The sequence below is a fragment of the Rhinichthys klamathensis genome, unplaced genomic scaffold (genome assembly GCF_029890125.1).
Source record: "Rhinichthys klamathensis goyatoka isolate OS25496 unplaced genomic scaffold, OSU_Roscu_1.1 h1tg000150l_1, whole genome shotgun sequence".
Taxonomy (NCBI): Eukaryota; Metazoa; Chordata; class Actinopteri; order Cypriniformes; family Leuciscidae; genus Rhinichthys; species Rhinichthys klamathensis.
Window position 1 is genome coordinate 1,205,831 of NW_026606685.1, and position 20,862 is coordinate 1,226,692.

The window sequence follows — 20,862 nt, forward strand, 5'->3', positions numbered from 1 at the left end:
CTCCCATCCGGGTCACGGCACCAAATGTAACCGGTCCTACTCGACCCGCTCCGAGCGGGATTTGAACCGGGGTCTCCGGTGTGGGAGGCAGGCACACCAACAAGGACGCTAAAAACCGCAGCCTAAGCGACAGTCGCTATAGCGCACCTCAGGGGAGATCAGGGGAGTGAGATTTACACGCACAGCTCTTACTGGCCAACGTCTGTTACACAACTATCTAACCATAACACCTTACCTAACAGTCTACTACTCAAATGAGGGTTGGTTAACATGTAGTTGCAAAGTCACTTATAGTTAGTAGGGTTATCTATCTAACCTACAGCTCCAGATGTTAAGGAAACACTGAAAGTATACTAAAAGCAATTAGGTAAATTACAAAACAATCTCATATAGCCTATTCACATGTAAAACAATGATCCAGATTCCAGATGTATATGTAAATAGCAATTTCCTAGTACTCAGGAAGTAGCTATTCTATGCAGAGGCAGAGCATTACAAAAGCATTTGTATATTTCCATGTCTGGACCATGTGCTGGTCATCATCAGCAACTGTGTGCATTGCACTGACAATGATTGATGTTGAAGTATGTTCAGTATATTTTAAGGTGCCTTGCATAGTAGTAGCAGCAATATTTTCCCCTTGCAGTGGTAAGAGCCACGGCAGCCTAAATAAATGCAACGGACTAACAACATTAGTTATTTAGAGAAAGTTACCCCCAAAAAGATCATCAGAGAAACATAAAAGTCAGCGATTATCTGATCAGCATCACTCAGTGCTTGAAAGTTGGCTTTCAATTGCCAGAGGTCAAGTTTGTCAGGAAGTAATTGAGTTTTAATGGCTTCCTTCCACTAAGTGTTCTGTTGCTTTAGCATTTATAATGCAAGACACGCCCCCTAGTGGAATTTTAGTGTTATTATAAAAAGTCATCTCTCTTTGCACAGGAGGACTGGTCATTTTTAAAGGATTGTTTATAACAAATAATATTCGTATTCACTCATTCTTGAACAAGGATTCCAGTTTGACAAAAAAATTTTGTAGAACAAATACTTAGATCTCTGTCTCTTTCACCACCATCAAAATGGAACCATGTTCTGCAACAATCATGAAATATGTATTTTATTCTCCTCGATAACACTGAAAGCCTTTTTATGTGCCACTCTGCAGAGTGTAACAGAGCTCTCTTAGTGTATAAAGCCTATATTGCATCTGGAAGATGGAAATTCAACAAAAGGTGATTAAAGGAGAATAAAACATTTGGGTTTATGTTGTGGATTGATTATACGTAAGGCTCATAACTGATCCTGCACAGCATTGGCAATGTCTCCAGAGTAAGTCGATAATTTCCATAATGATATTACGTAAAGATTTTCTCGAGTGCTCTTGATTTTCAAAGTGGACCACTTCACTCTGGCATGGTCATTGTGAGGTATTTGTCTTCTTAAAATGCAGGCTTGGTCGATATTTACAGTTGTACAGAATCTGGAAGAACTTTGCTTGTTCTGTCACTAAATGTGAGACAGTTGAGCCGTAATATTGCAAGTTCTTTGATTTGAATTTAATATGCAACAACAGCAAAGTCCCAGTTGAGCCCCAGATTAACTAAAGGGCTTGGGGGTGTAAAAGTTTGAGAGGGCATCATATAGGACATTGTTATGCACAGGCTGTCGGAGAGATGAGGACTGATATGATTAAAGCAATACTCAGAGAGACAGGACAGTAATTGTGCATCTTGCGCATTCACTTGACACTGCTCTATACGTTTAGAATGATGACAGCTTGCCTGGGAATCGGGCTGCCAGTCATTCTAACCAGGTCTCTTGTGACAATACTGTTCCTGGAGGCTTTTTAGTTAGTGAACAGATCACTGGGAACTCTTATAATAGATGAATGGAAATCTAAATTCACTCACTACTACTACTACTGCTATTATGATGCATGCAACTAGCCTTTCATGCCTAAGGTACAGTGTTTATAGGCCCTATTAAATAATAATTTGTTAAATTTATATAGCGCTTATCTGGGTACTCAAAGCGCTTTACATATGGAAGGGAGGAAATATACAGTGCATAGTAGTGCACTGTGTATTTTACTATTATTGTCAGTATACAGTGGCAATTAATGATGTGCGATTCGCGAATGAATCATTTGTTTGAACCGATTCTTTGTAACTCAAAGCGTTTGCGCTAAACTATAGGGAGAAGAAACGTGTTGAAATAATAAATTACGCAACATTTTACATTTTTATTTATTCGAGCATGTTGGAATTTATTTTGGCATAAAATCATAAATTTACAATTGACTAAATAGGCTACCAACAACCATAGCCTATGGCAAACCATATCTTACATAATTTCAATTATTTTAAAATTCTTGACTGTTTTATAGGTGTTTAAGAATGTTGTTTATTATTCGGTTATTAATTAGCTAGTTCGTGTTGCCTTTGCTAGGCTATATATCCTAATATTAGACCTTTAAGGGCTAGTTCACCCAAAAGGAGATATTTTGAACTTTGTTGGTAACCGTTGACGGTAGCCATTGACTTCCATAGTAGGAAAAAAACAATGGGTGCCAAACATTCTACAAAATATCTCTTTTCGAATTCAACAGGAGAAAGTAACTCATACAGGTTTGGAACAACTTGAGGGTGAGTAAATGATGATTAAAACGTTCATTTTTGGGTGAACTAATCCATTAAACTAATCTGGAATCCTGATATCGTGCGTAGGGGTCAATTTTGATTTGTGAATCGATTCCTTTGAACTGATTTACCGGAAAGAATTGTTCGAACGAATCGAATGTTTCAAATGAATCGAATGCTCTGTGATGCTGGTTGCTGTTTCCCTCATCCCGCCTCCGAACACGCAGGCGGCGGTCATGTGCGCAAAGGCCCACCAATCTACAGATGCCGCTCCTCTCCATCTCCTCACTCCTATGAGACCGCTCTCGGCTTTGACGTCATCGTGTGCTCCCTCCGGTTGCTACGGCAACCCGTCTCCCGCACCCCCTGCCCTTCCCATCCCTACGCTGGTAGGATCCATAATGGTACAGGCAGCATCCTGCAGCACAATGGTGAGCGCGCAGTGATTCAGCATCGCAAACGCAGACTTTAATCCTTCTCTTTTTATTTCAACTACCTTTCTTTCTTTACATCTGTTTGGTTCGTCCTCACAGTGGTCTATAAAACCGTCGCCTACCGGCATGTTTTGAACAGGACTGGACTGTCACCGGACCGGGAACGTCGGACGGGCAGCTGGCACGGAATGGTAGGTCGGTCGGTAGGAGATGTTGATGCGGGAACCTGAAGGGTGGGGTGATGAATATTGATCGCTATGAAGGTTAATGAAGTCGATGTCTTTGTGGCTAAAGGAAAATAAATGATCCGTCAAGATTGGCGGCGCGCACGAGAACGAGCAGACGCGTAAACGGCAGGATTTCTCCGGTGTTTACCAGATCTGAGCGCGTGAGCGCACATCCATCCATGTTTTTCCTGCATCACTCGCAGTCCTGCATCATATGTCCTGTTTGCAGTGACGGCAGGCCTTTGTTAGAATATGGACTGATAGAATGTGAAGTCACAACAATGACATGTATGCAAATGCAGGTTAATATAAAAGACCTTTTAATTCTAATATAACTCTCTTTTCTACTTATAGAGGCTAAATTGATTGAATCTGGTCAAAAGATTGCCGTTGAAGAATTTAAATTCCTTATTTTGAGACTATTTCTTGCATTTGATATTTTTAAACTGTTATCTAAGCATATGTGAGTTCATTCTGGAGTCTGAGATGGGGCATATGGTAAAAGCACCTGCTGTTTTTTTTCTTTCTTTCGTAGGCTACTAAACAGTGTAAAACCATCTCATTTTAAAAATAGGATATACACATTTATACAAATTTAGATTGCTGTTGTTTGATTTACTTGTTTATTTCAACCCACGGTTGAATATAACCATTATTCAATAACTTAAAATGTAATGAAACACATTTTTTAGATGTGATATGTTTGATGTTGTTGTTTTTTCCCCAAATTTTGGTGGTTTTAAGGCTTTTTTTTGGTTTCCGATTTGCAATAAACATCACGTCAACATCACAGGATGTGACGTTTTCATGCACTTTCATTTTTCATAAGACTGTGTGGAATGACAGTCTTAAAAGCTATTAAAAATGCAAAAGCGCATTGATTTACCTACAGTATATGTTCGACGCAGAATACAAATGGCTCTGGCGTTTATGCATTTACTTACATGACCTGAAGGTATTTGTGTGTATTGTGACTCGAGCCTAAAAAATGGCATATGATATATTTGTGCATTTTATTGCATTCAATATTGCATATGCATTTGTAAGAACCCTTAACTCCTTTAAAGAAAAATAGAACTCACTGAATCGAACAAAGAGTTCAGTAGATCACACTTATAATCAGATAAAGAGCATGCGTATTTACCATGCTGTCCGAGGAGAGGGCTCCGAGCTCTGTATTTTGGCCCAAACCCAGAGTACTCCCCCCGCATCCCTGCTGGGATAGGAACCAGCCAAGAGTGAGGAGTCGGGGTGGCGGAGGGATGTTGAAAACTGTCGAGGAACATAGGTGAGTCGGCTGCATATATAGGCCTCCTCTCGTGTTGGTTGGATAGATCATTTGAACGTGTTCCTCCTGAACTTTGTTAATTTTGATGTTTGATGTTAATAAAACATAATTTCTTGACATTGTTTCATGACATTTTAAAGGGGCTATATGTAGAATTCAGAAACTCTTGTTATTAGTGACACCGGTGGCCGTTAAGTGAACTGCAGACAGCAACTTATTGCTCAACAAGAGACTGAACGTTATTCAGTGCTCCGATATACTCACGCTGAAGTTCTTTTTCATTCTTCGCTTAGAAGTAAAAAGTTGGAAATACCCTTGCAGTAATATACAAACATCCTGACGCCGTCCACAGAATATGTAAATATGTATTATAACGAATAGGGGTGTCACGGTACATGTATTCGTATTGAACCGTTTCGGTTCGAGGCTTCCGGTTCGGTACGCATACAAACCGAACGATTCCTTGGACCATTTTTCCTGCCGACAAAATTCGCGCTGGCGCGATCACCACAACGTTGCGCAACATCAAATGGCAAGCGTAATGAAAGCGGAACGAAACTGCGCTATTGTGCTTCATGGATCGTTTATCAGTTCGGAGCAGCAACATTTGTGCAGCGGGAGCCGATCTCGATCAAGCGACACTGTTACAACCGTTACAACACAGCGCTAAGAGATCCAGTAAAGAAAACATTTGAGTTCGCCACTGAAGTAATAACATCGCTGCGAGATCTAGTGAGAAGCATTCAAATTTCTCCGTTATTAACCGTAGATCTCTATTAGATCAAACAGCGCTGACGTGGACACCAGGAGAAATATTGTGCCGTGAATGAACTAGTAATACTTTACGTCCACAGACCAGCAACATTCACCATGGATTTAATATAGTAACACTAACTGTAACCAGTTTGGCTGGAATAGTGAAATGCTTTCAAGTACTTCACACATCTTTTTCCAGCACTTCAAAACTCAAATATTATATAAATAAATAGCCTATATGAAGAGTTCAGATGCAAAAGCCTCTATAAGTGCCATTTGAAATTTTTTTCTAGAATGATCATTTTTATGAAGCTTGTACATTTAAGTTCAGTAATTTCACTCAAATGACAATTAATAGGCAATCTTTATTGCCATTTAAGTGAAATTACTGAACTTAAATATACAAGCTTGATAAAAATGATCATTCTAGAAGAAAATTTTAAATGGCTTTTGCATCTAAACTCTTCATATATTTAAATGTTATTTTTAATGTGATGACCAAAACATTATTTGTTCATCCTTCAAAGATGACCCCCATTTATAAACCTGAAAGTTTCAAGATGTAGGAAAACTCACTTATTTAAAAAATATTTTTTCTTTTAACAAATAGGAAATTTCTCTGGCATTTCTTACTTTTTGCTGTATCGAAAACGTACCGAACCGTGACTTTAAAACCGAGGTACGTACCGAACCGTGATTTTTGTGTACCGTTACACCCCTAATAACGAAGCATCTGATCATAGCGATGTGGATATGTTTGCACAAGCTCTCACTGACTTGATTACAAATGATATTTGAGATTATAGACTAGATGTGGCTATGTGACACTATAGTTTGAATCAATCCCTTTTCTTAGCATGACACATTGTCGTTACATTACAGAATAGCTCTTTCGGCATTATCCTGAACATTGTATAAGCACTCATTTCATGTGTAGAACGGAAGAGCTCTCTGGAATGCGCAAAACCGTCACATCCTTTGAATTTTCCCGGCACAAATGTTCACATAAAAATCAGTCTGTTACAGCTAAGTTTCGTTACAAGCTGTTCACACATTTTCAATACAAAAAGCGATTAATATTTAAGCATCTATGCTTTTGTTTTAATGCAATGCCAATGGCACAATGTGGCTTTTAAACATCAGTACTGTTATAATGGACCAATTACTGCAGGATTTGGCACGGCGCTGTGCATAACGCTGAGGGACGTCCATGGACCAATCATGGACCAAAAAAAGACCCCATATGGCTAATTAGGCTGTTCTATTGTGTCTGTTTATTGTTAAATCACAAACCAGTGGGTGCCCTGGTTAGACTCTGCTCACGGTTTAGTGTCAGAGGTTGTCGTGACCATCGTGTGCTGACATTTGGAAAGATAAAGAGTGATTTTGGGAATGAATTAAGGACTTCTGAAGCCTTGAGAAGCTGGCTGGATATGACTTGGATGGTTCAGCAGATTGTTTGCTTCTCTGCAAACTGACCACGTTCCTAGGGAATTGTCACCTTTTTTTTTCCAAGGACTCTTTAATAGATTATTGTAAATAGATGCTTGAGCCATCCAGTTTTGTAGTCCACTGCAATAGACAGGGTTTAACTTGTTATTTCCATCAATATTTATTGGCTTGCTTGTTTGTTTGCATATTTAGCTATTGTTTGCATTCATGTTGGATCAGTAACCTTTATGAATCTTGATTTCTTGTGCCGCATCCATTGGAAAGCAAAAGTAGTGTTTTGTATCACTAGTTGCAGTTTATTTAACAATGTGTATGTGATTATGCTTTGAAATTGGTCATCAGGTTTTGAGGTCTAAAATGAAAATGTTTCTAGATGTCATGTACAAGCTCTGCGGGATTGCAAAATCACAATTTTAGTCTCTGCTGCTATGCAGTCAAAGAACAGTCCCACTTAATATTTTATGTTTTGGAGCCAATAGCTTGTTCTGTCTCTGGTTGATTGTGGTTAGGATTAGTCTACCCGGGTTAAGCCATCTCAGTGTTGTAATGTTTCTATCGCAGGCCCATGTTATGCAACTAAAATCGCCGTGTTACCATCCAAAGCCATTTGTAGATGATGTCACTGCTAACCAGGGAACACAATGGAGTCAATGTTATTGGAATGGTATCAAGCATTACCAATCTGCTGTTATCAACACTTTTTTAAAAACATTCAGTGAATTTCTTGGCTTATGCCATGGCACATTTTCAGGGATGCCTTTTTTAAGGTCATTACTTTTGTAAGAGGGATTATCAATAATGTCTTTCTTCCTCGTGTCATGTTGGCATTTAGAGCGAGGACTAGCCAATTTATAAATTGCACAATAAAAATGCTTAAATGGGCAATTCTGGCATCTTTTACTCACCCCCATGTTGTTTTCAATCAGTATGACTTGAAAAGATTATTTTTAAATTGGCTAATGAAAGTAAATAGGGAGGGACTATGGAAGCTTATTTCTGCCATGGACTTAAAGTATAAAAAAGGTAATTGCAACTTCTTATCTCACAAATCAGGCTTTTTCCCCCTCAAAACTGCTGTTTTATGTCTTGTAATTGTGATTTTACATCCCATAATTTTGACTTTTTTTACTCTACTGAGTTTACATCTCACATTCCTGTAATTTTCTCTTCTCCTGTCATTTTTTTCCTGGTAATTTTAGACACCTGACCTGACCACATGAACATGCAGAATTCTGAGAAAAGTCAGAATTGCAAGATGTGATGCTTAAATTCGCAATTCTGATAAAAAAAAAAATCAGAATTGTGAGGTATAAACTCGTAATTTTGAGAAGTCGCAACTACTTTTATATTTTTATTCTGTGGCGTAAATAAGCCTCCATAGGTGACCATGGGCTGTCAAGCTCACAGAAAAAACAAACAAAAAAAAGCAGAAAAAAAAGCATAAGACCATAAAATCAATCCATGCTATAGCTTCCTTTGACAAACAGGCTTTATTCTCGGACAATATTGGTGGTCACTATGTCAATGATGACAGAATTTTTATTTTTAGGCGAACTATCACTTTAAGGGCTTAAAGGGATAGTTCACCCAAAAATGAAAATTCTGTCCATTCCCTCCCTCTTAAGTTGTTCCAAACCAGTATGAATTTCTTTCTTCTGCTGAACATAGAAGAAGACATTTAAAAAAAAATCTGGTAACCAAACATGATGAGGCCCCTAATGATGGGCCCCACTGACTTCCATAGTATTTTGTTTCCATACTATGGAAGTCAGTGTGGTCCACCAACTGTTTGGTTACCCATATTCCTCAAAATATCTTCTTTTGTGTTCAGCAGAAGAAAGAAACTCAGGTTTAGAACAAATTGAGGGTGAGTAAATGATTGCAGAATTTTCTTTTTTGGGTGTGCTATCCCTTTAAGACTATTTAAGATGACTATAAACTAATATAAAAGTACAATAAACACCTCATTCCATAAACTACTGTAATATTTCTGCAATTTTAGGACTATTTAGTTTTACAGCTTTTAAACCCTAACATTTTGTTTCCCATACACATTTTCCCAGTAGCTGCAGTGATCATTTTATAATCATGCTTAAATTTTGGATATTTTGGATGTGAACTCTGAATTAATCATCCGTGAATTCTTTGGACTTATTGTAGGCATGTGTCCAGGCGTATGATGGATGATGTCATCTGTGGGTGTGGAGTAACAGGATGCTCATTATACTTGTAATTATGCTAGAGGAGGGGCGTGGCTTTAGACTAAGCTCCACCTCTAAGTGACTTGACATCTATAGCACTCACTCTCTTTTATTATATGCTGTAAAAGCAGATCTTGTTCAACAATAACCAACCTACACGATCTGTAGCATAGAACAGAATTTAATTTTTTTTTAGTCTGTACTCCCACAAGCTTCCAGTGTACCTACCGTGAAGAGATTTAGCACCACATTGGATTCTCTGTACACTGTAAATTAATGTTTATCGTCAGCACAGTGGTATTCAGTGAAATTTCAGCCCCAAGGAGAATGTTCCCTGTGCAAGCCGATGGTTTTAAGATACATACCACAAAGGCTGCTGGGATTGATTCTGAGATTACTGAACACAGCAGCCCACAGCAAGGAAAACTCGATGACTTTATCAATAGCTTTCCATTTTCATGTTTGAAAATGTTCATGTTCACTTCAAAGGGAAAGTTAATCATGACTTAGTCTGCTAAATGTGTTTGGTAAAATAAACTGGTTTTTATATTTATTTTCAAAATGACAATATATTAATTAGAAATGAGCTCTTAAAAATAAAGATAGCTGAAAAATGGTCCAAACTATCGGCATCTGTATTGGCAGATGTTGGTTTAACTTTTATGGTCATATTATACACTATGAGCAATGTTAATCTACAATCAATCCTCTGGTACGTCGTCTTCACATTTGATGAAAGCTCTTGAATTGACAGATGGTGCCGTTATTGGCTTGCTGTTTGTTTATATAATTACTTTCAGTTGTTCATTAGGATTTGATCTTATATAACTGATAGGCTCTCTGTAGTTGCAAATCCAGTAGCACTGCATCAACAATACACTTCTACTAAGAGTTGGTTTGCTTCTCTCGGCTGCTGTCATAGATTAGTGTTTGTTACATTACTATTGGAGATAATAGCATCTTAAAGCACAAGTCTTAAACCCAGTGTAAGTTGCTGTGGATAAAATCATCCGCCAAGCCCGTTAAATGTATATTAAATGTTGTTTAAGAGTCTTAACTACACAGTTTCAAATTAACATGTTGATTAATGTCTCTGACCCATTGTTTTGTCAGAGAAATTATTCTCTAGAGGCATTAGTAATGTCATAAATCCATATCAGATTCAGTACATAAATAGATTTTCGCTTAATTGATTTTATTAGGTGTGTGCTATACGCTCATTAGTGACTTTACATGTGTGTGTGTGTATGTATGTATGTGTGAGAGTGTATTCACTTTATTTATTTATTTATTTATTTATTTAACACACCGGAGAGAAAGCGTAAGCCATCAGCTCAGTTTTGACAGAGTTCTGAGTAAAGCCGTGAATACTTCAGCTGTCAGCAAAGGATTTATCTGATAGTATTAATGTGGACAGGAATTGTGGGATGTCAAACCATTGGAACATCTGCACTAGCTATTTTTGTATTGCTATATACTGTATCTCTCAGATTCTACATAGCATGAGAGTTTTATCAAATGAAATGATGTGGTTATTGTTGTTCAGGTGGCACTTATTCAAAATGAAAGAGTATCACTTTTAAATACTTTATATACAGTATATAGGCCTATATATGGATTTTTAACAAAGAGATAAAAGATATAGATATACCCTCCTGGAATGTTCTAGTTAACTCAGTTCATAGTATTTGAAGCATGCTGAATTTGTTTACTGTAGTCATACTGAAGACGCCATATTTGTTTCACATTCATAAGGAAATGACTCATAGCTGTTCAAAACATTTAGTGAGAGTACAGAAAACTGTGTGCGAATCCTCAACCTATGAAGGTTTGAAAGGTTCTTATTAAGTATTCTTTCACTGTATTGGGCTTTCCTGAGATAGCTGTATGGTTCTTACGGTAAGAGAGTATAAAAGTTACATTTGATGTTACATTAAATGTTCTTCGGATCAGTGTATTAGGAGCGCAGTATTTCTGGTTTCATGAAAGTGCAGTGTGGAATTGCTGGTTTGGAGACAGCAAGCATGAGGCACTGGATGGAAAAGAGAGGAATATAAGGAAGCACTGGACTTTAGTTCAGGGAAAATGGGAAAAAAAGAACTGGCGCTTGAGAAGTGGAGGGGTCAGGGCTCAAGGAGTGGGTTGGCCTCTGCCGTCCGGTATGATTTGGTCTCATGCTGATCAGGGAGGAGAATGGAATAAATGATCAAGTGTGTTTACTGCCTAGGAAAAACCAAAGACTTCAGCAATGTTACCCCGAAACCTCACCATATAACATAGGAAGGCAGATAGATAGATAGATAGATAGATAGATAGATAGATAGATAGATAGATAGATAGATAGATAGATAGATAGATAGATAGATAGATAGATAGATAGATAGATAGATAGATAGATAGATAGACAGATAGATAGACAGATAGACAGATAGATAGATACTAGTGAATCAGTCAAAAAGATTCACAGTTTGTAGAAATGAACTATTTCATTCAAGTCTCCTGTCTAAACCACAATCATTCTTTCAGCATTTGAGATGTTTCCTCTATGTATTTTGAAATTAGTCCATTGGCCGCATCTGTTAATCAGACTGCAGGAATGTGAATAATTTAGATGTTTTTGCGTTGCCCTATGTGGCAGAGTGTGTTATGCAAGAGACCACTTCAATTGCCTCAGCACACTAATGAGATGTTATTAGCGCTGCGCTTTGTTTGTGCTCTTCTAAATAGTCATCCAAACAAGTGTTTGGACAAATGTCATTTCCCCCGGGATAACCCCCTGTCCTGGTGACTGCTTTCCTTCCACCCTTGTTTAATTACGGACACTAGGACGTGTGTGTCACCGTGTTTGTGTTTCTCAATGTGATAGGGAGAAATAGAGCGTTCATGTTTGTTGATGTCATCTCTGAAACCGAGGAAGGAGAGAGTTTAGCCTTTTGAAAAATGTTTCTAAATGATCAGTTGGTTATAGAGGCTGATTTAAACTCTCAGGTCTCGAAAAGCAATTTCGAAAAAGCAAAGTTGGCATTCTAAATATTTCACTGAAGTAACTGCGAGCCATCCACTTCCACTCCGCTCTGAGCTGGGTGTTTCGGTTGTATGTCTTTCTTTAGTGTTTGGTTGAATGCATCTGCCGCCGGAGCTCACTTGACAGGATTTCAGGTTCCCCACAGCACCGTGGATAGAGAGAGAGAGAAAGAGAGAGAGAGAGAACATGAGAGGGGGAGGAGAAAGAGAGAGGAAGGAAAGACGAGAAATATGGGACCAATGTGGAATTACTGCCATATTTATGTGATGCTTGTAAGCCGACTTAAGGTTTGCCTCTGGTGCACAGCAAAAAAGAACAAACTAAAACCACACACACACACACACACAAACAGCAAGAGCTGTTAATAAACACACAAGCAGCTTACTCGTCATACACCTATAAGTGATTGAGAAAACAAGAAATGTGATATATTATTTACAGGAAAATCGTATTTTTCAGATCGATAGAAAATGTTTTTTCAGACAGTATATATATGTAAGGGATAATGTACATCCAGCCGGTTGCACACACACACACACACACACACACACACACACACACACACACACACACACACACATTTACAAACTTTTATGTCAGATGCAATTAATCACGATTAATCAATTTTACAGATCTAATTCATAAAAACATTCTCACTAACACCAAACTTTTGAACGATGGTGTATATTTTTTACTGGAAATTTTTTTTGCATGAAAAAATTTGACTTTGGCACCTCTGTGAATATTTTTGAAAAATTAATGTGTGCAAATTAATCAATGCTTGGAACAATTTAATGACACGGAAAGTTTGCACTGATTCCCAGAAATAAATTGAACTTTAAAGCTTTTCGAGCTGATTGTTTAGTAGTCATTATTCTGGATCTGTGAACTAAATGAAACGTGACTCATTTGCACCGTGTAGAACTTTAAAATAGATCGGTTTTCCTGAGAGGACACATAACGCTGCCTAAAACAGGTCTCTCATTTTGCTCTCATTCTGTGAACTCACTCAGACAAAATGCAGGACAGAGAAGTGAGAGATGACCTAAACTTCAGGATGGATGGATGGATGGATGGATGGATGGATGGATAGATAGATAGATAGATAGATAGATAGATAGATAGATAGATAGATAGATAGATAGATAGATAGATAGATAGATAGATAGATAGATAGATAGATAGATAGATAGATAGATGTTAGACAGAAAGATAGATTGCTGCTATGCCCTCATGACAGACTCTCCTGATTGGCTGTGTTCCAATCAATAGTGTCTTTAGGGATGCTGGGATGCTGCACTGTGATTGGCTGAGTCCAGAGAGCCACAGAAAAGAGGATTTGATATTAACAGAACAGTGAGTGACATTTGCTTTAGACACTCAAGGCATCTGCCGTTGTGAGCTCAATCGTTCAGCCTGCTTTCTTCTTTTGTTTTTAGTATGAAGGTGGTACAGCAAGTCAGACGTCTGACAAGATAATAAGAATCGTAGTCATAGTGGTGGAGAACATCGCTATTGACATCTCGAGTGTTTCGGCAGTTGCTAAGAAACTCATTGAGTCACTGCAGAGAGTTTGGGTGATGAATGCTGAGAATAGGAGAGACATCATGACTGAGTGTTTGTAGGCGTTGTTTGTTATTTACTCCTCCCACCCAATGAGTGACGGTATGGATCTGTCAAAAAGGTTGATGTGTCACTCGAAGAAAGAGTTTTGTGGTTTCTATTAGCTCTTAGTGAGCTCCCTTTTAAGGCGTCATAGGCAATAAGTGAATGGCATAAGTTAATACAATATATTATGCTGTCTCCTAAGATGGCCAAATGACATCATCATGTAAAAAGGCGATCCCAGAATTCCCTGCTACAATTAAGCTCAGTGAAAAATAAATGGCGGAGTAGAAAGAAATGAATCAATAAAGTCATTCATCAGTTCTGAAAATATCAATAAAAACGAATTAAAATGAACTACACAATATTTTCATGTTTATTAGAATATCATGTCATTTAACATATGATTAATAATCGAAATACAAAATAATCGAGTCATTTTCAGTCTTTTATCTAATCTTATATAAAACACATTGTGATGTGCACAAACCCTGACTTATATTATAAAAAAGTACATGAACGCATTGCTTTTCTTTTGTGCTGGTAACTTCCATTGCATTGCTCTGAATGAAAATGACCCACAGGATGAGAGAGGGAATTTCCTGTTCCTGACCTAGTGAGCAACTGAGCATGCTCCGTTCTTCTCTGTGGCATAAAGACGAATCCAGCCGTCCACTAGCTATGGACACACACTTAATCCAATAACATTAAAAGCTCCTTTGTCTTTTTGTCCCATTCACTAAATATATACATATATATTTATTTATTTCTCCTTCCTTGATAAAGATGTCCTGGGATATTACAGAGGTTGCCATTGTGCTTTATTTTCATCCATGGGACATTAATCTAAAAGGGTTTGCAATTTATTGCAGGTCAGAATAGCTTAAGGATTTGAACCTGACAGAATGATCACATTATTCCCTTATCAATCTGCATTACCCGAGCGCCAAAATGGGAGAGAAATTACATAACACAAAATCACAAGCTGCTGTTCTTTTTAAAGAAATGTGCTTCATTAAATCCATTATTATAATCTGATCACATCGGCGGTCTAATGATCAGCCACACACACAAAGACATGCACGTTGTCAGAATAATGTTGAAACCCCAGCTCAAAACAATCCTAGCTCTAATCCAGATCGAGCCTGTAGATTATGTTCCGCAGGGATTTTGCGCAGCGCGAGATGAAGGCCTAATCTAATGGGAGTGTTGGAATGGAGATCGTCAGTCATTGTTGCTGGTAGGCATGGTTTTGGATCCATATTTGGAAACTGCTATACAATATTGATGTTATCCAGCTGGTGGTATATTTACCGCCAGGTCAGCAGTCAGATGTTGTTTCTACTTGAAAGGGAGAAAAATAAAGCGTATAATAGATCCTTTAGAACAATGTTTTAAAAAATGTTTTGCACAGACCATCAAGCTTAATAAATATCCTTGGTTTATATTGGCCATTTTAGTTCCAAAAGCTCTGCCTTGCTGACAAGAGCCTCATGGGCATCTGCATCCTAATGAAATAACTTACAAGTGACTGATTTGGAACACTATACTGTACATAGGCAGCAAATACATAATTATACAAATAATGCTCCTTATGTGAAAAATGCAATATCATGATCATAAAGAATACGTAGCACACTCAAATATTGGCTAAATGGCCATTTTAATTTAATCTATATTTTTCTAAATACTTTTCAGTACTGAACTAAATATAAAGTAGCACTCAATAAATCTTTTGAGTGAACAATCTGAAAGAATTGGTAGAGTAAATGATTCAATGACTCATTCATAATAAAGATGATCACTTGTATTCCTGAATGAATCTGTGGTTTGGAAGTTACAGATTATGTTCACCTGCACCTCGTATTTAAGTCCTGAGTTGGTTTTGTTCATTGTCCAGTATTGTGTTTGTTTTATACAAGCTGCTCTTTGTTGCTCCTGTGCTTTTTTTGTGGATTGTTATTTTGATTTATTCAGCAAGAACACAGTACATTTGTTGACACTAGAGACATTTATAATATTACTAACGATCTCTTATAATTGCTGTTCTTTTGAACGTTGTATAAATCAAAGAATCCTGAAAAAATTTATCGCTGTTTTCACAAAAATAGTATACTGTTAATAATAAGAAATGTTTCTTGAGCACCAAATCAACATATCAAAACGATTTCTGAAGGATCATGTGACACTGAAGAATGGAGTAATGCCTGATGTATGCTGTACAATGCAGTATGAGAGGAAGAAGAAATGCAACCGTATATTCAGTTGAGGAACGAACAGACTGTGAGTGAGGGGAGATGTGAATTATTCATATCATTAAGCCATCCAGGACCCTGCAGAGTTAACAGTGAACTAGAGTGGGATTAGTCTGATGTCACACTCACACACACACACACACGCACACACACACACATATGCAAGTACTGACAAAAAGATAAAGGCCCAAACCGAGAGAGCAAGGCAATTTAAGACCAGGAAGACAAAATGGAGAGAGAGAGAGAGAGAGAGAGAGAGAGAGAGAGAGAGAGAGAGAGAGAGAGAGAGAGAGAGAGAGAGAGAGAGAGAGAGAGAGAGAGAGAGAGAGAGAGAGAGAGTCACATTCTGGCGTCTCACAACCCTTTGCGCTGATTTACTGCTCTAGTCAATTATGTGCCTGGACTCCAGCAATGCATTTGTGCAGCCAACTGCAAAATATTCAAGTGCTCTGTAATTAGTGAGTGATGTCTGCCATTGAATTAACAGTAAACAAAGCACATTACAGCTCTTCCCAGCGACTCCTATGAAGGGACTCCTATGAAGGGATTTGAAGTGTCTTGCATTTTATGGAATCTTCTATGATCAGCTGAAAGGATCCTGTTAGAGTTAAGGCCCTTGCACACTGAGTCTGAAATTTTCATATGTGTTTTTTCGTATTCGTGATTCGGTGGCTCTGAATTGTCAAACTGCTTGCTACGGATGCGAAAAACGCAGAAAATCAAACCCGATCCGATTTTTTTAATGACGGACGAGAGGCAGTGTGCAAGCGTGATTGACATAACGTGAGGTCGTATTTATTTTTTAACGTGCGCAAATTTCGGACTCAGTGTGTAAGGGTATAAAACGAATTTCTGAGTTCTGAAGTTCCTTTCAATTCTCTCTCAGATGTTTCTCCAAAGATTTCATTGGAGCAATAAAAATGGACACAAATAAGACATTTGACATACAGTAAAAGTATAGAGGTACAACTTTAATGTGAATAGGACAGCTCAAATATTCTTGGATGAATTTGATGTGAAATCTGTGGAAGCTTGTTTCCGCCACAGAATGAGAAATAAAAAAGGTAATTGTGACTTTTTATCTCAAAATTGCGTCATATAAAGTTGCAATTGCAAGTTATATAGTCAGAATTAGTCACAATTGCGTGTTATAGTCAGAATTGTGAGATATACACTCGCAATTGCGTGTTATAAAATCAGAATTGCGTGATATAAAGTAGCAATTGCGAGAAAAAACACGCAATTGTGACTTTATATCATGCAATTCTGACTTTAAACTCGAAATTGTGAGGTAAAGAGTCGTAATTATCTTTAAGATAAGAATGTAAGAATCGTAAGAATGTTTTATTCTGTGGCGGAAACAAGAGAAACAAGAGAAATCTTTGAGTTTATTTTGAGAACATGTCTTTTGATTGTGGTATCTTGGCGAATGCGAGCACATTTTGAGACATTGTTGAGATGTCTTATGAAACTGTGAGAGTGTTGGGGTATTTCCTGAGAATGAAGAGACTTATCCAAAAGTGTACATTTGCTCTCCATCATTTTAATGCTGTCAATGAGCAATAATTCAAATAATAATGATTTTTTTTTTACTTTCCTGTTGGCAGCCAGCAATGTCTGTTTTGAACTTTGTCAGCATGTTCGTGGAAAAAATTAATGTAGGAAAAATGTATGCTTGTGTGTGTGTGTGTTTGTGTGGAGTGTGTAAAGTTTGACTGCAGAACTGCTGAATAATCCAGAAGTAGGTTGAAAATACGTCCCACTAAGTCAGAAAAGCTGAGGTGTTAAATGAAACTGTCAGCGCTCAACAGTCGGCAGGTTTGATTCGTTCCCAGCTCGACTTTTACTAAGTCAAATAAAAACTTTTTTTCAAATGACATTTTAAGGCATCATTTATGAAAGTTATCCTTTATAGACAATGTGAAATGAAAATGTACCTTGTTTACTTTACATTTATTAATAAATGTCCCTGGTCTCACTGTGCATGATTTATCAGTGCACCTTATTCAAAAAAATATGTTTTCATAATGTTTCTTATAAAAAAGTAATACGTTTCTCTGCCTTTGAAATTAATTTTCTTTTCTACTGATGTAACTGAGGCAGTATAGCCAGAGAACATAATAATAACCAATAACATCATATGTTATTATGTCCCGTCCTACGTTATTTCCCACTAATGTTCTGTTTCACATAAATGTATCATATTATGGAAGTTTATTTCTCCCTTGTGGCCCACAGCACTGCTCTGGTGAACTAGAATAAGTTTTTACTTCGTCTGTCTATGATTTCAGACAGTTTTGTCTGAAATGCTCTTCTGATACCAAAGCTTTGGTCTCTTTTAGAGGGTGATATACTAGATAAGACATTCTTTGAACTGCTGCTTATGGAGAATGCTGACTGAGATTTTGCCTGGAGGGATTTTCTTAATTCCTCAGTTTGACGCATTTTCAGATTTGCTCTTTCCTCCTGCTTTTGTCATCATTAATGCTACCTAGAAAATTAATTCAGCTTAAGTAAAAATTTTTTTTTAACAAATTCTAGCCCGTGTAAAACTTGCAATTAGCCTAAATATTGTAATTTTTTGTAATTTTCAATTTTTAGCTGGAATACATAAACAGCGTTTTTAATCGCTTTCACGGATCAGTGTGAACGGGGATCATTTTGGCAACGTTGTTTTAAAGTTTTTTAGTACAGCGTTGTCGTGTAAACTTACCCTTACAGTCCGGCAGGTGAAAATCTTTAACTTAGAAGAGAAAAATAGTATGCCTCAAAAAGCCTAGCCATGTAACAGCATGCTAAGAGCGATTATTAAAGGCCTTGTCCACACTAATACGTTTTCGTTTGAAAACGCATCTTTTTCTCTCCGTTTTGCCCTTCCGTCCACACTGAGAGGGCGTTTTGATTAATTAAAATAAAGCTTTTTGAAAACGCCCTCCAAAGTGGATACATTTAAAAACGGCGTTTTCGCGTTATAGTGTGGACTGTGAAAACGGAGGTATTTGAAAACGATGACGCATGTGTCATGTGACGCATATTGTACAGATAGATATTCACCGGTTGTGTGCCTGTTATGTGCTTTTCACTTTCACACAGTTGCTAAAATATGTTACTTTGCTCACTCTTCATATCGCAATCCTGCAAAAATGACAGAATATCATTTTGTTAAATAAAATGATCCTGCCAGAAGAATTGTTTGATGACTTTATCATGTCTTGTTCTGTCTGTATCATCTCAGTGAGCTTTCATGGGGTTTTACGCATGTAAGGTGAATTTGGCATTTTCCGACATTTCAGTGTGGACAAGAAACTTTTGGAAACCGCTTGAAAACGCTAGTGTGGACGGAGAGCGTTTTGAAACGAAAACGCCTTTTTCAAATGTGTCCAGATTAATGTTGTCGTAGCCAAAGTTGCGTACACATAAACAGATGGTAATACATTAGACAGGAGTTTGTTGTGTTTGTGTGACAACATGGCCGCCCTATATCATCATATGCATACTCTGAAACATAAACAGCACAGGCAGCAGCAAGGACGATTCTGTCTCCTTTTTCAAGCTGATGTTGTTCTACGGTATCTACCGCCCACACACAAGATACCTGCCAGCGGTGTCAAGATGGCCCTCAGCCCTGCCGACAGGGCCCAGACTGGCTCCCGGTGAGCAGAAATGTTTTATGACCTGCTACTTCCCCCGAGTAAATCAGCCACACTGCCATTGACAGCCTCTCAAAATCACATAAACACGTGATGTAGAACAGAAACCACCCTGATGTTCAGTTGTTTTTATGTTACAGGACCCTGAAGCGTATTCAAATTTATGCTCATTCTCATGGTCTTGTCAAGGGTTAAAATTGGATTTTGAGGCACTGCGAGTCGGTAATTTGATTGTGTGTATTTTCATACACCCGTGGGGATTTTGTTCATCACTTTGGTTTTGGTTGTCATGGTAAATTCTTGAGATAATATGTCTGGAGATTGTCCTTTGGTGAGCAAAACACAAATGTCATAGAGGGACCTTTTGACCCCTGTGCGTCTGAGATCATTTCCTGTTGTGTTTTTTTTTTAAGCTGGATGTATTATCAGAGGCAGGTCAGATACAGGTCAGGCCAGTCATTCGGGTTTTTTACTTAACCTGCCCACATTTTATGTAAAAATATACAGTGTATTTTTTTTTTTTTTTTCATTTGACATTGATGTTTTTTCTTTATTAGAAAATTGCTAGGTTTCTAATTTGCAATAATAACAAGAAATTTCACGATTGTATGCTGTGTTGTTATTTTTAACTAAAAGGTAATAAAGGTTCATTCAAAAGAGTAATACTAGATATTATAATAGTATATAAATACATATTTTAAAAAGTAATTTATTCATTTATATATATGATCTTTCTCATGTGAGTTTAAGGCAGGAAAAGGTAGGCTTTGCACAGGAAAGCATCACTCACTTTTTGTTTAGTGAATGTAAAATCTAGTTTCATATACAGATGGATCTGGAGTTATTAATTTAAACAAAATGATCGTTACATTTTAACTTCAATTCTTGTTTTGGAGATTTTACATTTTGGAGGTCGTAATTTACCTTTAAAATGAATTGAAAAGTAAATAAATAAATATTATTAAAACAGAAATCTCTATAATTAAAGGTCATCCATAATTATCATCCATATTATCCTTGCCAATCTCCTTGCCAAAAAAAAATCTCTCTCCATCTGCTCTCTTGTTTTACCCCACACCCCTCCCTATGATAGCAATATTTCCTCTTTTCGCCCTATCTCTTAATTTCAGGAGAATTTAGCTTTTCCCTGACAACATATTCCTGCCAAACCTCTGATGATTGACAGATAGAGTGATTGAATAATATTAAAATCCCAGACATAAGCCAGACATGAAGTATATGTTCCCCCCTCATTATTATCATATTCAGCTTCGATTTCATGCATTATTTTACGTCCTGTCTTTCTCACCTCTCTTTGCATATTTAAGAA

General features: G+C 37.5%; 1 protein-coding gene across 9 annotated transcripts in view; it reads left to right on the plus strand.

Moving 5' to 3' along the window:
• Nucleotides 1–2,975: 2,975 nt before the first annotated feature.
• The window catches only part of mapk10 (mitogen-activated protein kinase 10), a 76,800-nt gene continuing 58,913 nt past the window's right edge, over nucleotides 2,976–20,862 (plus strand). For 8 of the 9 annotated variants that reach the window (XM_056258285.1, XM_056258286.1, XM_056258283.1 and 5 more), the window contains exon 1: nucleotides 3,077–3,264. Coding sequence is in view for 7 of the 9 variants with exons in the window: in XM_056258283.1 (XP_056114258.1) it covers nucleotides 3,262–3,264 (3 nt within the window). In the remaining 2 variants the exon portion in view is untranslated. The other variant, XM_056258282.1, reaches the window with a different exon arrangement.